This window comes from Oreochromis aureus, linkage group 3 (assembly GCF_013358895.1).
Source record: "Oreochromis aureus strain Israel breed Guangdong linkage group 3, ZZ_aureus, whole genome shotgun sequence".
NCBI lineage: Eukaryota > Metazoa > Chordata > Actinopteri > Cichliformes > Cichlidae > Oreochromis > Oreochromis aureus.
The window spans coordinates 71,958,236-71,977,434 of NC_052944.1; the positions used below are offsets into that span (position 1 = coordinate 71,958,236).

General features: G+C 40.8%; 1 protein-coding gene and 1 long non-coding RNA gene across 4 annotated transcripts; both read left to right on the top strand.

Moving 5' to 3' along the window:
- The first annotated feature begins 4,687 nt into the window (after positions 1–4,687).
- Positions 4,688–12,646, top strand: LOC120437486 (coxsackievirus and adenovirus receptor homolog). Of its 3 annotated transcripts, none has more exons than XM_039608083.1 (5): positions 4,688–4,757; positions 5,377–5,398; positions 9,700–9,811; positions 10,767–11,120; positions 11,359–12,646. In XM_039608083.1, exons 3-5 carry the CDS (start codon positions 9,745–9,747, stop codon positions 11,487–11,489), a joined length of 552 nt encoding a protein of 183 aa, XP_039464017.1. In that variant the 5' UTR covers positions 4,688–4,757; positions 5,377–5,398; positions 9,700–9,744; the 3' UTR covers positions 11,490–12,646. The 3 variants fall into 3 exon arrangements, with proteins under 3 accessions (XP_039464017.1, XP_039464015.1, XP_039464016.1); XM_039608081.1 differs by lacking the exon at positions 5,377–5,398 and adding an exon at positions 6,361–6,433; XM_039608082.1 differs by lacking the exon at positions 5,377–5,398.
- A 3,950-nt stretch (positions 12,647–16,596) lies between these two features.
- On the top strand, positions 16,597–18,004 carry LOC120437518. Its single transcript, XR_005611199.1, has 3 exons — positions 16,597–16,654; positions 16,741–16,908; positions 17,918–18,004. It is a non-coding gene; the product is annotated as an uncharacterized LOC120437518 (long non-coding RNA).
- The last annotated feature ends 1,195 nt before the right edge of the window (positions 18,005–19,199 follow it).

Consider the following 19,199-nt stretch of genomic DNA (forward strand, 5'->3'; position numbering starts at 1 on the left):
CTCTATGGATTTCCGGGAGAGCGTGTCGGCTACCGGGATGTCTTTCCCTGGCTTGTGGATGATGCTGATGTTGTACTTTTGCAGCTGTAGTATCATCCTCTGTAGCCGTGGTGGTGCTGATGCTAGTGGTTTTTTGAGTATGGACTCTAGTGGCTTGTGGTCCGATTCAATGGTCACATGTCGACCGTACATGTACTCGTGGAACCGCTTGCAGCCGAAGAGAACAGCATACAGCTCCTTTTCTATTTGGGCATAGTTCTGCTCAGTGCTGTTAAGTGACTTGGATGCGTAGGCGATTGGCTTGCCGTCCTGCAGCATCACAGCACCGAGGCCACTTTTGGATGCGTCAACCTGGAGTCGTAGCGCTTTCTTGGGGTTGAAGAAGGAGAGAACTGGGCCTGGTTCTCTAGTGATCAGCTCCTTCATTTGTTGAAAGGATCTGTCATGGTTCTTGTCCCATACAAACTCACTGTCCTGCTTTAACAGCTGGCGGAGCGGCGCGTTTATCTCTGACAGGTGTGGGGCAAATCTTGCTAAATAATTAACCATCCCCAGCACTGTTTCCAGTTCTGCCCTGTTCTGTGGGGGCGCCATGTCTTGGACTGCTTTTACTTTTTGTGGATCTGGTTTTAGTCCTTCGTGTGACAATGTGTGACCGAAGTAACTGACCTCTTTGACGCAGATGGTGCACTTGTCAGGGTTCAGTTTTACACCTCTCTCCCTGCTGCGCTGCAGCATGGCCCTCAAGTTGTCGTCATGCTCCTGTTTGGTTGCTCCGAAGACCAACACATCGTCCACAATGGCTGCCACGCCCCTCAGGCCCTCGTAGGTCTCATCCACACGTCGCTGGAATTCATCCTGGGCTGAGATTATGCCGAAAGGCAGCCTGAGGAAGCGGTACCTGCCAAACACAGTATTAAATGTGGTTAACAGAGATGATTCGTGGCTTAGCTTAATGGCCCAATAGCCTGATCTGGCGTCCAAAACACTAAAATACTTGGCCCCAGCAAGTTTTGTGGTGACATCCTCCAAGGTGGGTAGAGGGTAATGGGGTCTTTGTATAGCCTTGTTGAGGGGTCTGGGGTCCAGACATACTCTGAGTCTGCCTGTCTTGGGTTTTTCCACGACAACAAGTGCATTCACCCAGTCCGTAGGATCTGTGACCTTGCATATGATTTGATTCCTTTCCATGCTGTCAAGCTCGTCTTTGAGTCGGGCTCGCAGAGCGATGGGAATCCGACGAGGTGGGCTGACTGTGGGTGCGACGTCTGGGTTTACATGGAAACTGCATTCACCAGGAAATTCTCCTATCCCTTTAAATACATCAGCATACTCGTCTAGTATTGCCTGCGAACTGTTGGTTGTCTTGTTTCTTTCCTCCGTCACTGCCATCACGATCCTGACCAGGTTAAGGTCACGGCAAGCTTTCATTGCTAATACAGGTGGGGTGCTTGTGTTAACAACATGGAATTCCAACGTGCGGGTTTTGTCTTTGTGTTTGCATTTTAGCTGGCATTTCCCTTCCACGCTGAGTGAGTGTCCCCCGTAATCTGTGAGCTTGTGTGTGACAGGCTTCAGTGCCACATGTGGGAAGAGTGTGTGGAACATGTTGGCTGGAATTGTGTTTGCTTGTGCCCCAGTGTCAACTTTAAACCTCACTGCCTGTGGGGGGAAACCAAGTTGCATGTCTGCATATGCTTGCTCATCATTTCTTCCTTCATTTTCTATGGTGATGCTATCAATGTAGAAACAGTCTTGCTCCTCATCTGTGTCCTCAGTTGTCACTTCTATGTTCTCTCTCACAGTGTGTACTGATTTGAGGTGGGCTTTTGTCTGCGAAGGGAGTTTTGACCTGCATGCTCTTGCAAAATGGTTCATTTTCTTGCATTTTGCACATTGCTTCCCTTTTGCTGGGCAGATGTCTTTATTACTGTGTTGTCCGGCACAATAGCTGCACGTTTTTAGCGTTACATTAGCGTGTCCTTTTGGTTTCACGCTTCTTGTTTCATTTTCTTGTCTGTGCGGTTTCCTGCCGATGGCGTGCACAGTTTCTTGGCCCCTGGAGTGGCCCATAGCTCTTAGCTGTTGCTTTGCTAGCTCGTGTGATCGTGCTATATCTATAGCTTTCTCTAGCGTGAGCTCTGCGCCTTGGCTGAGTAGCTTTTCTCGGACGTGTGGCGAGTTAGTGGCAAATACGATGCGATCCCTGACCATTTCATCTGTATTTGGGTACCCACAGTCTTTAGCAAGCAGTTTCAGCTCTGTAATAAACTGTTCAAACGCCTCATTTTCACCCTGCATCTTTTCATGGAACTTATATCTGGCGTAGATTGGGTTAGCTTTCGGTGTGATATAATCAGTGTACTTATCGTAGTACGTCTGAAGCTTTCGGGAGTCGTCTGCAGTGAGCGTCCACGTGTTGTAGACGTCCCGTCCTTTCTCACCGACCCATAGAAGAAGGTAGCTGCATTTGTCTACCTCCTCCTTCCCCCGAAGAGGACCAGCGAACATTAGCTCGGCGTGCTGCTTAAAACGCCGCCATGCCTCGGGCAGGTTGCTAGAGTCCCAATCCATGCGCGGTGTGGGAACGCCGTAAGCCTCCATGTCTGCGCTGTCCGACGGCGAGGGATTGCGTAGAAAACCGCTACTCTGACACCATGTATTATCTTTGTCTGTATACCGAGCTTCTTATTAAATGCACGCACACACCGATCTCTGCTCCGATTCCACTTTATTTTCCTATTATCATTTTTTCCTCGAGCTTCTTGCTCGCCAGTAGAATACACACATTGCAGCAACACAGTGCCATCTAGTGGCTGATGCAAACATAGCTCAACATGTTACAACCTCAGCACATTTATCATTATGTCAATTTTGTAGCACATAGAAATGTTTAGCTAATATTTGCAGACAGACATATTTTCCCTGTAACTGTGTTTTTCTCCAAAATTTGTTGAAAATGTAAAAACGTGTAAAAACAGTCGCTTGTCCGTCCGTAGTGTGGTTATTTTAAATATAAGAGATAGAGAGAACTTTAAGAAATGAATATAGCCACTACAGTGACCATCACAACCATGAAAGAATATTGCTGTAAACAGTTTATTTTGCAACAACATGAAACAAATGATAGCGTATAATATGAAACGATAGACTTTTTTATATCGTCATCCGATATATATCGTCATATCGCACAGCCCTAATCCTTTGTATTTTTATTCTTTGTTTTTACCTTAAACATAAACAACAGCAACAAAAAACAAACTTTTTAAAAATGTCTTGTTGTTTCTCTTTTTTTCCTCAGAATAAATTGCGACTAGTCTCAATGGCTGAGATGGAGGAGCAACACAGCAACACGTTAACCCCGACTGCTGCAGTTTTATGAACTGAGAACTGAGAAACTGAGTGTATTTTATTTAAAGCTCAGATGGAACATGATGGATTAACATGCAGGGTGCATTCAGGACTTTGACACACTGGTATATGAAGAGTGGTACCAAGAGAAATTGTGCACACAATGTATGACTTTATGTTTGCTCTTCTCCAGCCTCTGGTGTCAGTTTGTAGTCATTTGTCTTATTACTGTCTTATGTGTTGCAATTTAGGGTCTGTGCGCACAGGGAAGGAACCGTGACCTTGTTTTCAGAGCCTTTTCTAACATTTAATGGATGTGAAATATGTCAAAATTTTTCCTCTACTTAAAGTTAAACAGCTAAGAGCATTTGAACACAGTGGAGAAAAAGGTTTACTTGAATGAAAGTATATAAACACATTTACATGAGGGCAACCTGATTTCAAGGAAATAAAAATGCTCAAATTTGAAAGTTTGTGAGCTAATTTGTTTCATATATTAGCTGTTTACTTGTTTTATGAAAAGATGGGTGCTGTCGTTATAAGAGATGAACAGAAAATATAACAAAAAATATCAGTTAATGATACAGAAAATATACTGTGAATAAACATAATTTTCTGTTGTATAGCTGAAGAAATATCCCTAAATAGTACAGAGAGTATACTGTAAATCTACAGAATTTTCCGTTTTGTCATTTACAGAAAAGTCCGTCAAGCTTCCGTTAAAAAAATGTACTGGCAGAAAATTACCAGGACATTTTCAGTTTTTCTATTGAATTTTTTTACAATGTATGTATAAAAACTGATTCAGGATCTTAATGAATCGATATTGCGTTATTCAAGCTAGAATCGATTTTAATCAGAAAATCGATAATCCAAACCCACCCCTACTTTTTACTGCTGACTGTTTGTAGCAAATATATTCACTGTACTCTGCAGTAAATTAGCTCTTCTTCACACATATTAAAAGTATTACAGTCTGATCATGAAGGAGACTGAACTCCAGTCACAAAGTCTACAGACTATTTTATGACCACTAATACAGTATTAATTTCTTTGTTATCTCCTGAATAATTCCTGATTAACAACTATCCACTGGGGTGCAACACCCTCACACACTTCTTTCCACAAGTGTATGAAAATCCACTCAATCCCACACACCTCCTGATTTATTGTTTACACTGTGTTTGGTGACCACAGTTAGTTATTTTTTGTGTGTGTTGGCTCGCTGTGAGCACAGAAAAGGAAGTGGAATGTAATGGTTCCTCTTTGTCAAACCAAAAGAACATCTCTAGTCTGCTGCTGATTCATCACATGTGTCTTTCACATCATATTTCTGTCTCTGACAACATCTTAGTGGAGGAATAAACAGGGAGAGAAGCAAATGTTCACATCCAAAGAAGCTGGAGGTATGAAATGTGTTTGTTTTGTATTTTACTCATAAATCATGGACTTAACGAAAGTAGCTGCTAATTAATTTTCTGTCCATTAATTTCTCATTTATTTTCCATATTTAGTACGTGCAGAACATGATATTTATAAATGTATTAAAATATAAATTGATGAAACTAGAAAAGTAATTTTCAGTTTTACTTGTGGATTTTACTTGAGTAAATGCACTTTGCTACCTGTAAAACTGAATTTTCTTTGCTTTTAATAAAACACACAGTGTTAAACAGTGTATGCTGCATCTCAGTGCTACATTACATAATGATAATACATAAACCAGTGTTATGACCAAATGATTGAATAATGTTTTATAATAAGATGTTTTGATTAATGAGACAGGCTGAGCTGACCACAGCTATGTTAGCTCTAATAAGAAGCTTTGATACAGTCAAAAATGTCATAAACACAAAACAACAAGGAGAGAAAAGTCAGTTTGGTGTTTAGTGTTGATAAATATACACCACAACCACAAAGCTGATTTAACAGATATTTTAAAACTTTTCAGAGTAAACAATGATCATATTTTCAGTATTTGAAAAAACAAATATTCTTCTATTCTTTCTTTCTTTCTTTATTCAGATGAAAGTAAAAACACAATCAGGTGGGCTGGCTTTGTTGTTACTTTGAGTATGTGATCAACTTTATTTATATCTGCTTTTCACCTTTTAATAGAATGTCTTACAAGGTTTGATTATAGTTTGTGTAGTATAATCAAACCTTGTAAGATATTCTATTAAAAGAAAACAAAAGAAGATATTCTTTTCCACCACCACTGTCACGATCTGGTTGTAGGGACTCAAGCGCAGAGCGGTTAGATGTCTCCAAAAAACAGTTTATTTACGGCACCAGTGCACAGTATATACAGTGAAGGGAATCCAAAACTCCAGGGAATCACAGGGTAGCTCTCTCGCACTCGCTCGCGTCTTCTTGCCCACACTCACACACGTTCACATGGCAGGGAGGTCGCAGGTCCGGGAGGGAAGGTCTGAAGCAGAAGAGGAGGGAAGTCACAAACTAATCACAAATCACAAAGCACAAGTTCACAGGAGCTGTGAGAACACTAACGTCAGTAGTACAATCATCCAGCGACGAGAGGATCTGTGTTCCAGCCTCAAATAGTGCTCCCGGTGATGACAGGTGATTGTTGTCAGGTGTGGGGGCCAAGGGCGGGAGCCCACAGTGAGCTCCGCCCAGGCAGAGAGAGAGAGAGAGAGCGAGAGAGAGAGCGAGAGAGCAAGAACTGAAACAACAAATGTAGCCTTGTGGGGCCGGCCGGGCAGGCACGGAGACCATGACAACCACAGACTTTTTACACTTAATGTTTCTAATTCTATTTTTTCTCTTTGCTTTTCTTTTCCTTTTTATGTATTTATTTATCTTTTGATTTGACCACATGAAAAAGCAGATACTAATCTGGCACTTTTTTTTCTATTGGTTTTGTCAGTGGATATTTTTTTTTTAACTTTTTGCTTGTGTGGAATAAAGAAGGATTCACTAAGATTATTTGAACTTGGGTAAAAGCAGAAAGGTTACACCAACAGCACTTTTTTTTTAATCTTTCAGTGGATAATTTTAGTTTTTCCATCCTGATGATCAGAAGAGTGTTTGAGGGTTTCAGAGATCCTTCAGAACAACAGTAAGTGTTTAAAATGACATCTTTCAGTTTTTTAGGTAATCTGAAAGGTTGACTGAAATCTGTGAGCTTCAGTGGATTCACAGGTTGTTAGTGTTAATCCATCTGAAGCAGGATTGAAGCTTCACTTTACTGGTTACTTGTGCTCCAGGACAGATTTAAAAACACAAACTGGAATATGTTCACCCACACAGACCTGGACCAGTACGCCTCATCTGTACTGGATTACATCTCCGAAACCGCAGACAGTGTCACCACCCAGAAACGGATCACCATGTACCCCAACCAGAAGCCTTGGATGAACCAGGATGTTCGTCTCCTCCTGAAGGCCCGCAACACCGCCTTTAGGTCAGGAGATGCACACGCCTACAGTACAGCCAGGGCTAATCTAAAGAAGGGCATCAAAAAAGCCAAACACCATTACAAAAAGAAGGTAGAAGAACACTTCTCCAACTCCAACCCCGACACATGTGGCAAGGACTCCAGACCATTACAGACTACAGGACCACCAAACCCTCTCCCACATCCTCAGATGTCTCCTTCCTCAACGAGCTCAACAACTTTTATGCTCGTTTTGAGCGAGGGAACCCCACAACCACAACCAAAACAGACAGGACGCCAGACCACCAACCTCTGACTCTCTCCCCCACCGATGTAGGAGCGGTGCTGAGCAGGATCAATGTCCACAAGGCTGCAGGTCCTGATGGCATCCCCGGGCGTGTTCTCAGAGTGTGTTCTGGGGAGCTTGCAGGAGTCCTGACAGACATATTCAATCTGTCCTTGGCCCACGCTGTGGTACCGGCCTGCTTCAAATCCACCTCCATCATCCCGATACCCAAAAACTCCAACCCATCTAGCCTCAATGACTACCGCCCAGTAGCACTCACCCCCATCATCACTAAGTGCTTAGAGCAGCTGGTCTTAGCACACGTCAAATCCTGTCTTCCCCCCACCCTGGACCCCCACCAATTTGCATACCGCCAGAACAGGAGCACAGAGGATGCAGTCTCCATCGCACTGCACTCTGTCCTCTCACACCTGGACAACAACAACACCTACGCCAGAATGCTGTTGATAGACTTCAGTTCAGCATTCAATACAATCCACCCCTCACAACTCATCAGGAAACTGACAGACCTGGGCATCAGTTCCCTCATCTGCAAATGGTTACTGGACTTCCCGACCAACCGCCCCCAACATGTCCGGCTGGATAACCGCTGCTCATCAACAATCACAATGAACACCGTGTACCACAAGGCTGTGTGATGAGCCCTTTCCTCTACTCCTCTTCACCCACGACTGCAGACCTGCTGATGGTTCCAACACCATCATTAAGTTTGCAGATGACACCACGGTGATTGGCCTCATCAGTGACAACGATGAGGCCGCCTACAGGGAGGAGGTGGATCGTCTGGCTGAGTGGTGCGACACAAACAACCTGCTGCTTAACACTGAGAAGACTAAGGAGCTCATCGTGGACTACAGGAGGAATGCTGACCCACATCCACCCATCTACATTAAAGGGACAGCTGTGGAGCGTGTGAGCAGCTTCAAGTTCCTGGGAGTCCACATCTCCGAGGATCTCATCTGGACGACCAACTGCTCCAAGCTGGTCAAGAAGGCTCATCAGCGCCTCTTCTTCTTGAGGACTCTGAGGAAGAACCACCTGTCCTCAGACATCCTGGTGAACTTCTACCGCTGCACCATCGAGAGCAACCTGACCAACTGTATAACAGTCTGGTACGGGAACTGCTCTGCCTCGGACCGAAGGCGTTGCAGAGGGTCGTGAAAACTGCCCAGCGCATCGCCGAGCACCACTTCCTGCCATAAAGGACATCTACAGGAAGCGGTGTCTGAAAAGGGCTGGGAAAATCATCAGAGACCCCAGTCACCCATCACATGGACTCTTCACCCTCCTGCCCTCTGGGAGGCGCTACAGGAGCCTCCGGACTAAGACCACCAGGTACCGGAACAGCTTCTTCCCCACAGCTGTCAGACTCCTGAACTCTGCCTCCTGACATCTGACCCACGTTAAACTCAAGGACTGAACATACACACACCCACAACCACCTACACACACACACACACAATGGACAACTGTACCCTCAAACACACAATAATAACGTCTTGATGCATTCTCAATCATCCAGGAAAGTAAATCTCCAAAAGTTGAATCTGTTCATCTGGACGTAGCGTTTTGTGGGAGAAACGCTACGTCCAGATGAACAGATTCAACTTTTGGAGACACAATAATAACATGGACTGAACCACCACTCTCAACCACTAGCACTTTATATAGCCTCTGTAGAAATTATCCACATATCTCACTTATCCTAACTGCACTACTGTATAGTTCTGTGTAAATAATCATTCTGTACATACGATAATTTTTAATCCTACAACTGTTCATAACTTGCATAGTTCACATTTCTGTATAACTGTATATCTCATATTTCTGTATAGTTTTTTTTATTTCATATTTATATCCTGTTCATAGCCTGTACATAGCTTGTACTCACTACAGCCTGTACATACTTATAGTTATAGAAGATTCATAACATACTTCACACCGTGTACATTATAACATACCATAATAGACCCATTTCTGTAATATACTCACATATCTATATTATAGCTAATATATATTGTAATATATCTATATCACGACTAAAGCACTCCTGGATGGATGCAAACTGCATTTCGTTGCCCTGTACCTGTGACATGTGCAATGACAATAAAGTTGAATTCTATTCTATTCTATTCTATTCTATTCTATTCTATTCTACTTGTCACAGATGAATGTCATGTGGAGTTAGTGTGAAGTATTTGAAGCACATCATATTAAATGAATTCAATGTGTTTTATAATCTGAAGAACCAAAAGCTGTCAGACTTTATCTGACACAATACAAAGAAGAAAATCATCTCCATCACAAAGAGCAAATGTACTCAGTTACTCCGCTTTACTCTGATTACAGTCATGTGACTTACAGGAAGTGCTGCAGCAGCTGGACGCGGTGGACAAAGTTCTACAGATCAGCTGTGGTTTTATGGAGGCTACAGCTAAATGCTGCCTCCTCCATAGTACAATATACATTTTTATACAGTGACGTCATTTTGAAGTCCTTTGGCTGATGATTGATGATGAGAGAGGTTATGTTTGTGTTGTTCTGTGGAGATTATTCAAGAACTGAACCTGTTAAACACTCAGACCTGATTTAGATTTCACTGCTTTAATTATGACTCACCTATTTTATGGTTTCCCTACAGCGCACCATACCAAACATCAGTAAATGGGAAGTGAGATCAGCAGAAATGTCTGCTGGAACTATGCTTTGCTGGACTTTTCTGGTTTTTGACCTCTTCGTGTTTGTTTGTGGAGGTGAGATTTAGCTCTTAAAAAACAATTGTTCCTTTCCACTCAAATAAAGAGGAAGGAGGAATGTCAGTCTGGTTGATTAATACTTGACATTTTCTGTGAAGGCATCACAAGGTTGTCTGGTGTCTGTGTGTATGTACCCACTTGGTCAGCAGTGCCGTTTTCACCACAGTGACAAAGAAGTTTAATGTGTGTGTCAGGGTGACAAAGGTTTTTGTTCAGTGAATACAAACAGCTGTAGCTCCATAAAGGCAGCATGCAGAGACTCACAGTGTCTTATAATGAGAGGCTGCTTTCTCTCACACATTATGTTCACTTATTATCAGCACATGTTTCACTGTATAAGAGTTTATATAACACAGATCCTGTGATTGACGATGACTTATTTATAGGCGATGTTAAAATCAGCACTGCTTTAACCACTGAAGATGAGAAGTAACGCTAAAACTGTCAAAAAATAAGATTTCTCGATTTTGATTTTGAAGACATTTTGAGAACATTTTCTACCCCCAGTAGTAAGGGAAAGAAAATGTTCTGACAAACTTAATTATAAGTTTGTAATAACTTGTAATAACGCAGTCTGATATTTCCAGTTGAAAAAAGCTTTGAGGTCAACATGAGTAGATTATTGTCAGATCTGTCGTGCAGTGGTACTGTATCTCTGACATCAGATGCCACACTGTATCACTATCACTGTATCAGTATCACTGGTCCAGTCACTGTATACAATGGTGGGCAAAAACAAAAGCACCATGAATAATGTTAATTAATCAAAATAAGTAAGTGATTAAGAAGATGAAAAGACAAAAAATGCTGCTGCAATACACTGACACTTGGCACAGCACAACTGTACCAGAAATAAGATCCTCAAAAAACTTCTGATTGTCAAAACTGTGTGTATGTGAACAGTTGCACTTTACTTATAATCTTTCTTCTCGTTTTTTTGTTCTTTATTTAGACCAGAAAAACATCACAGCTGAGTCTGGACAGGACGTCACTCTGACATGTCGAGGTCCAAAAAACAACATCAGCGTTGTAGAGTGGAGCAGAACTGACCTGGGAGATGAATATGTGCTTTTTTATCGGAATGAGCTGTTTGATCCAGAAAACCAGCATCCATCTTTTAAGAACCGGGTGGATCTGCAGGACAGACAGATGAAGGATGGAGACGTGTCTTTGATTCTGAAGGATGTGACGATTAATGATACTGGAACATATGAGTGTCGAATCAAGACAAAAACAAACACCAGGAAGAGAGTCAGTTTAGATACTAACCCCATCAGCATCATCTACCTGCGTGTTGATCCTCCAGGTGAGTGAGTAGAGTTGAGTGTGTGTGTGATCAGAGGTGAAGCTGCTTCCTGGTTGTTGATGTTTGTTTCTAAAGATGTTGTTGATGAGACTTTGTAGAAAGCAGCTGGTCTGAGTGATGTGATCAGAGTGCAGTAGATAATGTCTGACAGCAGTTTGAAGAGGAAATGGATTCTGTTCTGTTCTTCACTCATCACCTACCTGACAGCTGACACCTCACACCTGTTTCTCACCTGCAGGTCGACCAGAGGATGGATCTGTTGGAGTGATTGTCGGTCTCTCAGTTTCAGCTGTTCTTCTTGCTGCTGTTGTTTGTTTTTTGATCTACAGAAAACATAAAATACAGCAGAGTCAGGATTCAGTCATATGAACTGGAGCATGTGTTTTAATTTTTTCATTCCTAAATCAAATAATTAGAAGAAGGGCAGACTATCCAAAATGCAAAGACAAACGAGATTGAGCAGCTGATCTTTCATCCAGAGACTGGGTATACTGCAATAATTAAAAAAAAGGGTGGTGGATTGCATGGTGGATCCAAATATAATCTAATGTTTATTCAATCATAGTTCCATCAGTTTTAACAACACTGCTACTCCAACACTACTGCCTGAAATGCAGCTCCAAACCTTGACAGACTCTCCATCCTTTTTTTTTTTCAATTGAAGAGATGACTATTTCAACCAAAAGTTTCAAATGTGGATTATGATGAGACTTCAGTACACAGTGGATTAATCAGCTGAAGGTCCAGATGCATTTCTTGTCCTGTATCAGGTCTCTGCTGGATTTTTTTCTGGTTCTTAAGGATGTGACTTTCAGAAACAGGCCTGCTGCCTCTTCTTTTGTCGTCCTCTTGTCCAGTTTCCTCAATAATTTTAAGGACACACTTCACACCATGCTGAGATATACCAACTTTTTTGGGACTCAGTTTTCTAGTGCAAATATATTACTTTATATCTATCAAACTGTTATTTCTGGAAATAAATTGTGTGTTTTTGTGACTGGTACTAATAACAAAGTGTCCAAGTTGTCTGTTGTGTTTAGACACACACTGGTTCAGCCATGGAGCTGCTTGAGTGATTCATAGGTCACTGTTAAGTGTCTTAACAAACACAGAAAAAATATCTTTGAAATTGTTCAGGTAAGAAGAACTGGACTGGAAATGAGTGAAGATTTTTTTTGACAATCAAACTAATCCTCGTATAGAGATCAGCTGTTAGAGAGTAATTACAGACACAGAACACAAACACTGTGAAGCTCTGTGGATTATAGACAATGGGCCATCTGTTAAATAATGTTCAGGATCAATTTGCTACCTGTAATTAAGTGATTAAGAAACAGGGTTATAAAACCAAAGACAGAAATATTATCCAAGTAGCTGCAGAGTCAGATGTTGCCTCTCTTATTACTGAAGCTTTCATTTTTGAGTCTGTTTTAAATATGTCAAAAGTCATTTACATTTATTATTAAGTCATTTATTAATAGTTTATTTATTATTTATGTGAGTTTGTTTGTGTATTGTTAATAAAGCTTTGCAAACATCGTTACTAAATATTTTAGTCTTCATTGATTGTTTATGTTGCTTTTTCTGAACTGTTGAACCTCCGAATGCAGATTTTATCTGAGCTGGAATCAGACAATAAAGAAAAAAAAAAAATTCCCAGGAAGTACAAACGTTACCAAGAATAACACTCAAATAATCCTGACTGAGAGATGACTCTAAAGATCACATTTAGGTCCAAATATATTTGGACATTGATATGAATTTTGTTCTTTTGACATGCAGTGAGAGGAGCTCTTAATGTAGCTGAAACAAGCCATCCTTAAGATTCGAACACAGAAAAAAAACATATGAGAAATTGATACAATATTAGGAGTGGCAAAATCTACAAGTTAAAATCTCCCCAAGTTCTCCAGTGTGTCCATCAGACTTAAATAGAAAGCACTGCAGAAAAAAGTGCCTAAATGTATGTTGATGATGCAAGTTGTATAAAGCAGTCTGAATGCTCAAGTAGAAAACACTACATAAGAACCATTTACTAGAGTTGGTCATTACTCAAAAAATGCAACATTAATGCAGTACTTGAAGCAGAAACATACAGACAGGTAGAAGTCAGGTTGCAGCCTGACTGCTCATCACTGCTTCTGTTACCTGTTGAAGTTCAGGGTCTGGCTGCTGGGCTGGGGTCATCATTCACTCAGCTTTAATGTCACTCTGGGTTCTTGGCTAGCTTAGCGTTAGCATGTTGTCTGTGCAGGTGCTTACAAAGAGCTGAAGTTGTGGTTGCAGCATAATGCAGTTGTTTCAGTCCTGGAAGCATTTTTTACCTCACCATCGGATACTTTTATGGAATAAAAATAAAAGTGACGTCCAGACTGCTGCACTATGTTGCTCCTTCAGCACAGCAACTGAAATCAGCTGATTGCAACCAAAGCACATAAAGACACAAGCGTGTTTGTTTGTCTGATGTTTCTGACTTGCGTAGAGAAACCTAAGGAACCTTTGTAACACAAATTATGACAGAATTGTAACTGTAATGTGATTATTAGATCTAGTAATGTGTTATTGAGAAATATATTGTGATCACAGGTTACTTTGCAGGTGTTGTGTTGATCAGCAGAGTACAGACTGTAAGCTGAAAGAACTTTTTCTACTGAATGTGATTATTAAATATATTCACAGTACTCTGGAATAACTGAGTATGTCCACACACTCTTTATCACTCTACACAGTTTTATCATCATCTTAAGAACATATGTAAGCGACGAGAATTTTTATCCACAGTTAAACTAAATGCAAATGCCCAACATATTAATTCTCTAAAAAGCTGTGGAATCATCACTGATGATCTACTTGTATCCTTGTTAGTGTTTAAAGTCCAACATCTCCCTCTAGTGGCCATATATAAACCATGTGTGAGGATGGTGTTAATGTAAAATGTGAATCATAGTGTTCCAGTCAGTCATCAGTGTGTCTCTGCACAGCTGTAATTAAAATGTGTTCAGAGGGCCTCAGTGTCTGAATGGTTCCAGTTCAGCTCCATAACAGCAGCGTCCCTGGTTTGATTCCTGTGTTTCAGCTCATATCTGCCTCTCTCACTGAGGGGATTTTTCTGTTCATCTTTGTGAAATGATCATTGTGTTTGGGGCCATCACAGGTGTCAGATATACTGGATCATATTAAAACAGTGTTTTGTTTTGTTTTTCAAACAGGTATTATGGTGTGATTATAGTTAGATTTCAAAATAACTTTATCAAGCATTGATCATATCGCAAAGAAAAAAGTGAGTCTCCCACCTCTGTGTTTGAACCAATAGAAAGCTGGTGCTCAGAGGAAGAGGGCGGGCTTTACTTGGTGTCAGTGACAGAAATGAAAAAAAGCTCAAATGAGTGAGAAGGACGATGAAGGAAACATCTGTGCTGTGTCTGCTCTGTAAGTAGAATCTCTGTGTTTGTTTGAATTCTTGTACTTCACTTAACTTCACTTGTAATTCACTCATTATATGAACACAGCTGGACAGCAGACATATGACTTTACTGGGTTATTTAAATGTAGTGGAGAGTTTGTATATAATCACAGTATAAGCCAGTGGTTCCCAAACTTTTTTTGCTGGGCCCCCCTTGTTTAACAAGAAAAATGTTCGCGCCCCCCCACCACCGCGCGTGCACGCGCGCACGCACACGCACAAACACATCCTTCAACCACACACACCCATATTTTGCTCCATTGCGGTTTATTTCACACCTCAAACATTTATTAAACAATTAAGCAAATACAAATAATCTGCAATAAATTACAGGTAGTAAGAAAATAAACTACCAACTCTTTTACGCTCCGTCCGCACCTACACCGGTATTTTTGAACGCGCAGCTGTTTCGGGCACATGTAAACGGCGTATCGAATCACCGAGAACGGAGATTTTTTAAAACTCCTTTTTTTTGCGTTTACGTGTGGACAAGGAATACAGAGTTTGTCACGCAATGTCAAAGGTATGTGCCTTTTTCACGTCACGCTGTGCGCCACGTTATTGTTTACATGAGATGAATTGCAGAATGGCAGATAGAGACGAAATACTGTTAATCTGACTCTGCAGGTTTTACACGCTTACATATACAGTCCATTACTGTCCCTGCATTTAGAAAGGCAGAGGCATCACGGTGTAATTATTTTACATGTAGTTGTTTTTTTTCCTGTGTAATAATATTCAACATTGCTATCAATACATTTTTCAAAAAAACCGTCTACAAAATGGGTTCAAAAACATAAACAACTGTGGGATACTGTTTGTCCGTGATTTGAACAGCCCAGCGCTGCTCCCGATGCAGAGAAAACTAATTCTGCAGGGAGACCTACCTCAGCACTTGTGCAGGTGAAACCAGAGGGAAGATATGCTTCACCATATTTTCTAGTCTTTGGCTTAGAATGAAGTTGGTTTGGAAACATATTCAGCTATGCTTCATCTCCTGCTTTGCGTTTGTGTGGGCGCCTCGTGCTAGCAGTGTCCAAGCCTTGTTTTTGTTTTTGTTTTTTTTCCCTTTTCATGCTGCGCCCCCCCCTGCAATAGCTCTGCGCCCCCCCTAGGGGGCGGGCCCCACACTTTGGGAACCACTGGTATAAGCAGTGCACATAATTATAATAACCCAGCCATTATGTTCATATCTCTAGGTACAACAATGATGTTCATGGGTCTGTTTGAAACGGGACATGTTTAGTTAACCAAAAGATTTCAATAAACACAGTTTTTTTATTCTCATTATTAACTCCATTAGTAGAGTGTCATTTCTCTTTAGTTCTGATCTCACTGCTGTGCTGCACAACAAACCAAGGTCAGTAACCTTCTGTCACAGTTTAAACCTGAGAAATGCTCACTGATATGACCTGATTGGGTTCATGTTTCACAATGTAAAGTCTAACAGATCATCAGTTTTTCATTTTAACCCTCACAGCTCGTCTGACTGTGAGTCCCAGCAGCTCTCAGTTCTTTGAAGGAGACTTTGTGTCTCTGAGCTGTGAGGAGGACGACAGCTCTGCTGGATGGACTCTGAGGAGAAACACAAGCAAACAACAGAGGACTCAGTGTGGAGATGGGTGGGGGAGAATAGCTGGTTCTTACTGTAACATCAGTATAACAGCACCACATGGGACAGTGGAGTTTACTGGTGTGAATCCAGAGAGGGTCCCATCAGTAACATGGTTAACCTGACAGTCACTGGTAAGCTGAGTGTGTGGAGTTAGTGTTGATGAAGCTGTGTGTAAATGGATGAAATGCTGTAGTTTGTCTCTGTGTTGAGGTGGATCAGTGATCCTGCAGAGTCCTGTCCTCCCTGTGATGGAGGGAGATGACGTCACTCTGCTCTGTAAAACAAAGACCACTCCCTCCAACCTCCCAGCTGCTTTCTATAAAGATGGCTCCCTCATCAGGAAGCAGCCTACAGGTCACATGACCATCCAGCATGTTTCCAGGTCTGATGAAGGCCTCTACAAGTGTGACATCAGCGGTCATGGAGAGTCTCCATCCAGCTGGATCACTGTCACAGGTGACACACTCACCTGTCTGTGTTTCTGCAGCTTTCAACATTCACAATGTGACGACAACTTAATGACTGTGTTTGCTTTATTTTAGGGGAACACACCACCACACCTCCACCTACATCCACACCTCCACCTACCTCTGTATCACTCTCTCCTGTCATTCTCTCTGTGTTTTCCTCTTTTGGATCAGTCTGTGTTGTGGTTCTACTGGTGTTACTGGTTCTGCTGGTGAGACGATGTGTTCATAGGAAACCTGAAGGTGAGACTCAGACTTCATGATCTTACAAGATATGTTTTTTATGAATGAGTAAAAATTTTACTATTATTTTTTTTGTTGGACTGGATTGTAGTGTTTAAGTAATTTAAGTTTTTTAAAATTACAAATTACAGAAATAATTCTCCAAATGGTTTTCTTCAAGTCTAAATTCATTTAAAATTAATTTTTAATTCATTCAAAGAACAATAATAACGACAGCTACAAAAACAAACAAAAAATAAACAGCAAATGATAATTTCTTTTTTTCTTTTTTTTTCTTTTTTTGCCTGTCCCGTTTGGCTCTTTTGCCATCAGAATTATTGTCTAAAGGAAACATTTTTACCAATTCAACCTCTGCGCTAAGCATCTGTTTAGGAAAAAAAATTATCACCATTTTGTTTTGTTCAAATAATGCACATCTCTAGTTTTCTTTGGATTTCTTTTAGCCTTAACTCATGGTCTAGCTTCACCAACAGATCCACCTTGCAATAGGTGTTAGGTGTGTTGTAACCTTTGGGTTATTCCTGAATAAGTTCCAAATAAGCTGAGATTCGACCCAGCTATGTGTGCTCTATGGTTTTGGTACACACACTAACTAGCAGGATGAAGTTTTAGTTAACATGAAGTGTATAAATAGACGCAATGAACGGACTAAATGTCTTTTAATATAATGTTTTTTTTCATCTTCTCTAAACTCCTGCATGTAAAATCAAAGAAGCAACTTCCTGTTGTTTGCTCTATTTAATGTGACAATGCTTCTCACTGACGTGTGTTCCAGTTCGGCTAAAATAGTGTTCATGGTGCAAGAACGTGTTTCCTTTGTAATATGTGGTGAAGTGCAAGTTTGCATTAACAGAAGATAATAGCTTTGTAGTTCTTTTTTTTCACACAAACACCCACCAGTTTTTGGTCAACTGTTGTTTCACAGCAGAGGTGTAAAGAAGTAGAAAAAAACCCTGCAGTTCTATTGCAGTTGTTGTTGCTGAACTAATTTACATCTTTCATTGTGCAGCCATTGATACAGCTGTGGTGTACTCAGCAGTGAGAACTGAAGATGTCACCTATGGACAAATAGCCATCAAACCAAAGAAGACCAGAGGTACAGCTGCTCTTTATCATTAAATCTGAACAGAGCAAAAGTCAGCTGGTTTTGTTGTTTTGTCCATTCAAATTTATCCAAAAGATAATGCCTTGTATTTTCAACTTTGGACAGAATCAAGCTATCTCTGTCCAGTCTTTAGTCTAAACCAGTGGTTCTCAAATGTTTCACAATGAGTATCACCTCATAAAATATATGGCTCTTGAAGTACCACCCTTATGACAGGCATTAAAGTACAGTAGTATAGGCCTTTTTAACACCACATACAGTTTACACAAGACAATTTTATTTCTTATATGAATGTTATAAGAAATTTTGTTGTTGTGTCCAAGTGTTCACAGTTTTGAACACTTGGACAAAACACTTTCAGATGTGCATGAGTTTATAATATGTTTTACTTGTCTTTCATTCTGCAAACACAGAAAAACAAGCATGTCAGTTCTTAGGGCTCTGCTCTGCAAGTTTGAGTCATGTTCGTGTAAAATGTGTCACAATAAAAGCAGTGTTGAGAAAAAGACGATTGCTGCCCATAAAAACATAATAGTCACCAGTGTTGGTTTAACTTGAAATTTGATATTTTGGCTGCTTCAAACAGACAAAAAAAACAACAACAACTAAATGCAGAAATACATAAAGTGACATAAAATGGGATGAATGTATGGGAATATTGTTAATCTTCTTTTGTCCATGTTAGTAAGTAAAGTCCAACATCTCCCTCTAGTGGCCATATATAAACCATGTGTGAGGATGGTGTTAATGTAAAATGTGAATCATAGTGTTCCAGTCAGTCATCAGTGTGTCTCTGCACAGCTGTAATTAAAATGTGTTCAGAGGGCCTCAGTGTCTGAATGGTTCCAGTTCAGCTCCATAACAGCAGCGTCCCTGGTTTGATTCCTGTGTTTCAGCTCATATCTGCCTCTCTCACTGAGGGGGACGTAACTACATGGACATGGATTTGTTCATCAACCAAACTACAGATCAGTGAGAGCAGAGGACATCTGATTCTCTTTAAAGTTTGTGAATAAACGCTACAATTTCAATGAGTACCACGTGATTTATTGATCCTCACATAAAACATTTAAATTACAGGCACAACACAGTGTGACTGTCTGTATATTTCAGAATAGTTTCATTAATGAAATTGAGATTCATGCACTGCTATTTCTGGTAGCGGTAGTTGTACCACTGTCTTAGT

Bases quoted from the DNA above. Each gene is read 5' to 3' on its own strand.
- LOC120437486 (XM_039608083.1), top strand. From the start codon at position 9,745: ATGTCTGCTGGAACTATGCTTTGCTGGACTTTTCTGGTTTTTGACCTC. The intron at 9,812-10,766 runs GTGAGATTTAGC...TTCTTTATTTAG, and splicing joins CTTCGTGTTTGTTTGTGGAG to ACCAGAAAAACATCACAGCT. The intron at 11,121-11,358 runs GTGAGTGAGTAG...TCTCACCTGCAG, and splicing joins CCTGCGTGTTGATCCTCCAG to GTCGACCAGAGGATGGATCT.